At 36.4% G+C, this 7,009-nt stretch overlaps 1 protein-coding gene across 1 annotated transcript in view; it reads right to left on the bottom strand.

Annotated features, from left to right (window-relative positions):
- Positions 1-7,009, bottom strand: part of LOC103480628 (up-regulator of cell proliferation-like) — a 16,571-nt gene that overhangs the window by 3,744 nt on the left and 5,818 nt on the right. The window contains exon 5 of the mRNA XM_017310325.1: positions 314-452. Within this exon, the coding sequence (XP_017165814.1) occupies positions 314-452 (139 nt within the window). The remainder of the gene's footprint in view (positions 1-313; positions 453-7,009) is intronic.

Below are 7,009 nucleotides of genomic sequence, written 5' to 3'. Positions count from 1 at the left end.
AATGTCTCTCATGGCCCACAGCATCAGGGTGCACTGCTGTGTATCACAGTTAGGAAGCAGCAGAGGAACAGAGAACTGACACATGGACATTTTTAGAGCCAACTCTTGATGAACAAAACCATCAGAACACAGGAAGAGAGCAGTGATTAAATCAAGAGGATTTAGAGAGTCATGAACATTTGAACTGGCAAGAAGATCATCAGAATTAAACTCACCAGTATTTAATTCAACATCACAGTCAGATTCAGTAGCTGATATGCATTTTATCTTTCTCACTGTCACATTCACCATCATTATTTTCTTAAGAAAATACCATAGAAGATCAGATTTACACTTTGGAGGCTCATCATTGATGGTTTTCTCATTGATCTCCAGGATCTTGCTGAGTGACAGCTTCTCCTTGTAGAACTGATCCAAACCCAGATCTTCCAAAAGCTTCTTCAGATCAGTTCCTGGTAAAGAAGAAAATAACAAATAATTTTAAAAAAGCCTGTTCTCTAGCTTAAATCTCGAATCATTTTAATCACTTTATAATTGGAACAGTACCGCTGGGTAAATTTTGTCAGTAAGTCCAAAAACACAAATTTTCTAACACAAAGGAGTGCATTATAGGCCATCCAAAAGATGAATGCATACCAGCAATGGGATTACAATGGGACAGGTCAAGAAGAATTAGTACACAATTTTCAAGTGGAACAAAAAATGTACAGTTATTACATTAATAAAAACTCAATATAGGTCTTCCAGTTGTTCTGACACTGTAGGTTTGATTGGTGAGCAGCACTGACCTGAAAAGCAGCCATAAGGTCCATGGTAAATCTGAAGGAGCTCCCTACAAGTTTCCATATGCTCTGCATCCAGTCTGACTGAGCTTGAGCAACTAAGAAACATGTCTGTCTCTAGATGTGCAAAACTGGTGGATGCACGCCCTACAAAGTACTGACTCGGGGAGGCTATCAATCAATCAACTTTATTAAAGACGCAGAATAGTAACAACAGAAATTAGGATAGAAAAATATTGCCTAAATAAATTGAGACAGCATTTTTTACCTTTATTTTAATTTTCAAGTTTATTTTACTGACCGTTATCATCTGCACCAGTATTTTGGTTGTGAGGATCAGAGAGGTCACGTGTAGATGCCGGGTTGCCTTTTCTCCCACTATTAATATTCCCACATTGAGCTTCAGTACTTGATTCCTGAAGATGAATAACAAAAAACACACAATTTAAATATCACTTATTGGATGGATTAATAGTTACATTATTTCTAGTATATTTTGGACGTTTAAAATGTTTTTGCGTACCTCTATTAAGGAAGTGGACCCTTTGGCACAATCCTGCTGATTATTTATGCGGATTCTTTCTGAAAGAAGAATTGTATAAATGCTTTGACTTTTATTTGCATCTTTAACCTCTTGATTTCCACTGGTGAACCATCATTCATGCCCTGTATAAAGGCAGGGAGACTAACCAGGTGAAACCGTACTTCCCAATATTGGTTGTTGTTCTTAAGTTAAATATGGGGCAGACTCAAAGTGAAAGTGTTCAGAAACACCAATATTTAATTAAACCACAATATTTAATGCTGTGTTTCTAATCAGCTTTTTGTTTAGCTATTGTAATAACAAGTGTGTGCAGGTGTTGCAGGAGGCTTACTTGTTCTTTCAGTTTCCTTTTTTTCTTGATTCTGAAAAATTTTCTCATTGGGATTGTGGAAGTTGTTATTGGTGTTGCCATTCCCCGGGTTGTAGAATATGTTTTCTGCAGACCTGGAGGTTCTATGTTCAAAATCTACTTCTTCCTTTCTTTGGGCTAATTGGGGAGGTTGTGTCTGGATAACATTTGGTGCATCTGTGTCGATGTGGCTTAGGAGTGGGGATGAATGCTGTGCTGTAGCCTTCTGGCATTGATGGAAACCAGAAGAACAGCAACAACAACAATAACAACAACTTGTGTCTGTCATACTTCCCTCTTGCTGTAGACCACAATGCAGCTAACCAGAGATGAATACATAAGTTCATGGAAAAGCTTCTGCTCTGTCTTCAGATGATGGCATTAAGCTGTGGGGAGAAATCAACATTTATGTTAATTGCTGATCCAATATTCATTCGGGTGAATATTAGTGCATCAGATGACCAGATGGATATTTTTCAAGCACTAAAGCTTTCTAGCTAGTTGAGTTGAATTACAGGCATCTTTTAAGGTTTCACATCTTTATTAGTACAATACCTAGTCAATACTTGACTGGGTTGAATGTTTTTGTAACGTTCAACCCTGTTGCAAAAACAGTGGTTTTATTACGGGGTTGAACGTTGGACTGATGTTAAGCCAGGCAGACTGTTCAACCCCGCAACAGTCTGGTAAACTTTTTAATAATTTCTTGCTAATGTTTTAGAAAAATAATAATAATAATAAAAAAAACACTTTTTATTTTTTACCGTATTGCAGCAAGCGTCTCTGTTGCTCTAAGAGTTTCACTGGCGGAGTAGATTTATTCCTAAAAGATATGTTTATAGAAGATAGATTTATAGTTTATGCATTTAAAGACCAGCAATAAAGAGGGGAACGGTATCTGATGGGGGATTTTAACACAGGGGGAACGGTATCTGATGGGTGAAATATGGCCATCAGATACCGTTCCCCCACTGTAAAACAAGGGGAACGGTATATGATGGGTAATTTTAACATAGGGGGAACGGTATCTGATGGGTGAAATATGGCCATCAGATACCGTTCCCCCACTGTAAAACAAGGGGAACAGTATCTGATGGGTAATATCGAGCATTAAAATACATTGCCCTGTTTTTATTTCATAAATATATATATGTATATATAACTAAACACATATATACATTTATAATAATTATAATATATATGTGGCATATATGTATTTATCATTACTATTATTTATTATTATTATTGTTGCTGTTATTAGTTTCCCGCTAAAACTAAAACGTGAAGAAAGTGACAACTTTGCCGAAACATATTGTTTGAGCTTTAATTATATATATATATATATATAATTATAATATATGTGACATATGTATTTATCATTACTATTTTTTTCCCGCAAAAACGTGAAGAAAGTGTCAACTTTGCCGAAACATGTTGTTTGAGCTTCACGGTGTCCGTAGTTCCCTACGCGCGTGCTTTCTCAGTGCTCATCACGAGCACGCGCGTATTTTGCCGCGTGGGCGGGGCGGAGCGGCAAGAAGACGCAGGGGGAACGGTATCTGATGGGGAAACGCGGATTGACGTAACAGGGGCAATTGTTTTATTGAAGGAGCTCTATGAAATGATATAAAGTAAGAATATAATCAGACTGATGAAACTATCATTTGGCACCTGACTGAAATCCAAGTAAATCCAAGATTATTTTAAATATGCAACAAATATTATCATGAAGTTGTTCTTTCTGAATTCTGAAAACCTTTTAACAAAAACAAGAGTTCTCTAGATCCACAATATATTTTATTAAACATGTCACAAACAAGTCCACTTTTATTATTTATTGAATATAAATAATTTTAACCAAATATGATGCCTAGAGCTTTGTTTGCAGAAGAAAGCAGAGCATCAGCTGCTACGACATTAATTCATTTAGTTAGGGTTGCATTTAATGCAAATAGCACAACACATCAAGTCAGCACAGTACTAGAGAGGGATTTGACAAAAAGCAAGTTATGTAAAACTTTGAATTGATTTTAACTGCATTTATCTGTCACATTTGATAATAAATGCTGATACATTTATCCTGATACAACATGATGAAGTCAGACATATGGTGGAACAATTTGATTAAGATTCATAAGCAAAACTCAAACACCAACATCAGTAGAATCCAATAATGAACAAATAAACCACAGAGCTTAAATCCGTGATTTCATACTTAAGCCCTCGAGGGATTTCTCTGCTTCAGCACAACTGGCTACAATATTAGATCATTAGCAGAGCTCTGCAGAGATTGACTGCATGCTAGTGAGGAAGGTCAGTCATTTAATTCTAGTTTGTAGGACGAAGGACATGTCTAAAAGTTGCAGGATTCCAACCCTCAAGGAATGGAGTTTGAGACGATGTAGAGTAGAGATGTTGGTGGAAGTTGAGATTGGTTTAATAGAAACCAGATGAGCAAAATCAAAACAATGAAAGGCAGATGCACAAAGCGAAGGAGCTGAAGAGAGAGAGCAATATAAACAATACACTCAAATGAGCATCAAGAAAACAGATTAATAGAGATAAACTCAAGAATCACATATGAATAAGAACATTTATTTCATGACATTCCTGCACCCATACGTCAAAAATAACCAAAACAAAAATAAATTGACATAACTCTTAGTTCAATTAAATTTGTTAGCACTAATTCACAGCAAATGTAATCTCAAGGCAATTTGGAATACAAAAGTCATTTAATATACAGAAATATATAATTGGTTCAACTACATTATAACAACAGATTTAAAGTTAAATACATTCTAATTTGACTTAAGTTATGAATCAGTAAAGCTATGCTCAGATTAGTATTTATTTGGTTAAACTTTATCTAAGGAAACTCAGCAAAATGCGTCAAGTCATTGACTTTGCTGCAGCCGCCCTACTGAATCATGTAATGACTGTGGAGAGATGATTTCATCAAGTTGATAATAAACATTTAGTCTATATTGCAACTCTCCAATTATCCATCTAATAGAGTAGCACATTTATAAAAATTTTTAAGATTATAAATATTTTCCGACAAGATAATTTGCAAACAGAAGTTAATGAAAAAATAGAATGACAAAATGTTAAAATTATAAATGATCAGTGATTTCAAAAAGAATAAGTAGCTCTGTAGTAAATTAGGCCAAAGCTGTTTATTTTGTCTTTCGTGAAAGTGGTGAACCCAACGTGTAAATTAGAGGACCTTTTAAAAAATGGTAAAACAAAGGACAAAAATACTCTACATGCAAGAACCTATTGCGTTCTTACGACTAAACATGAGTTATAATTTCATTTGATGTTGAATGACTTCTTGAGGCTTTCCTTTGCCTGTACATTTGTGATCCTCTTCCAAGCATCAGGAATGTCAGCAGGCAGTGCTTCATATTCTTCAGCAAATTCCTCATTGTATGTGGCCATCACATATTTCCAATAATCTGATGCTTCAAGGCTCACATCTGGAGGAATATTCCAGTCTGGGTAAATCTCCTGATATTGTTTGTAAGGATGGGATTTGTTCTTTGTGGCACTGCAGCGAAAACTCATGTTACTGATAACAAGAGAAGAGCAGATTTCGGTCGTGAGTTTTTTTGACTTGTTCCACCTGACCTGACCTAAACCTTCTGTTCGATGCAGAGAAGCAAAGTGTACAGTGTGGTTTTCTCCACCTGCATCACAAGGTATTTTACAGAATGGACACTGTTGGCCACAACCAATCACTCTGGTGAAAAGCTCATCCTCTGGTTTCATATGGAGGTGTGAGAGTTTTGTTTCAAACTTTGTTGATTTAAACTTTTCTCTAAGAGCTTCTGTCATTTCCTCCACACACACATTGAGCCAGTGACCAAACTGTTCCTGATCAGCATTGTTCAGAACCATGAAGACATTAAGAGCATTCTGAGAAATCACCAGTTTATCACCAAGTTCTGTGCAGATCTTGACAACAAATATCCTCAGACTGTCAGACTTTTCTGCTTTGACCTTTTTAATGGCATCATTTATGAGGTCGATGCAGGACTTAAGATGTTTGTCCTCAAACTCACATAGAGTAGAGTGAGAGGAGAAACTCTCCCTAATTCTCTCAGATATCCATGATTTTACATAAACTTCATATGAGCAAATGTAGCTCTTAAATTTTTCAAAGTCACTTTTTGAGATCAGATCCAGTAAAATTGAATACTGGAAGGACATTCGTGTGCTGAACTCCTCTCTCATCAGCATTTTATCAACAATTTCAGGACCAAGAGAACGACAGATGAAATATTCAACAGCAGGTTTCAGACATTGGTTTGTGAATTCTTCAGCTTTCCTCTGGGATTGGTCTCTTTTTTGGAAGACATCTTTGAAATCTATGCAAAACCTTTCCTTGTTTTTCTGCAGACATTTGTAAGGATCGTTTTCTTGGATGAAATCTTCATGCATTTTCTGAAACTTTCTGGCTGCAAATCCACAGATGTGTTGTTTCAGAGACACTTCAAATTCAATGTCTATGTCAACATCAGCATTTTTCAGCTTTTCATCAATGATGCGAAGGATCTCCTGCATATTAGTCTCGTGATAATTAGTTTTTGTATTGATTTTATCAGTAATACAGTCATTGCAAGCAGAGATGATGCTGTTAGCGATCTTTTCTCTTGCCTTTATTACATCCGTCGAGGTAAAAAGTCCTCTAAAAACAGTCTTGATGTTTTCACCCACTCCTTTAGGTGTGTATGTAAAAGGCTCCAGTCCACAGTCTTTGAGCCTTTTTTTACTCAGCAATTCACATGCATGGCTTCCCTTGTGTGAAAGATTTGTATGCAACTGAAGGGACACACTGGTGAAGATATTTGAAGTCTGCTGTTTAGAGAAGGACAAGGTGTTCAGTGTTTCAGTCCACATCTTATCAAAACTTTCATCAAGCTCTCTGTCCGTCATTTCAACTTTTTTCTTACGACATTCATCAATTAAATCACAAACTGCTTTCTCAATTTTTTCTGTATAAGTTGCCCTGATTTTGTCGAGTTCTTTCAATCCCTCTTTAATTTCAGCAGCTGCTGTGATCTGGTTGATCACTGATCTTTCAGTTTGTTGTCTAAGACTCTTTATGCTGTTGGAGAATTCCTCTCTGAATCCTTCAACCAGATAAACATGACCTTCAAACTGCTCAAAGTATTTCTTCAGATTGTCAAGGATCTTTGTCTCCCACTTGATCAGCTCTGTGGTTGCTTCAGTTTTCAACTCAGTGATGAATTCATTCATGTCAGAGATTTCAGACGTTGCAGCAACTGTACCAAAATTGGAAATCCTCGTTTCTGCTTTGGTGACCCA

The sequence above is a fragment of the Poecilia reticulata genome, linkage group LG18 (genome assembly GCF_000633615.1).
Source record: "Poecilia reticulata strain Guanapo linkage group LG18, Guppy_female_1.0+MT, whole genome shotgun sequence".
Lineage (NCBI taxonomy): Eukaryota > Metazoa > Chordata > Actinopteri > Cyprinodontiformes > Poeciliidae > Poecilia > Poecilia reticulata.
This window is presented reverse-complemented; position numbering and strand designations above follow the sequence as displayed.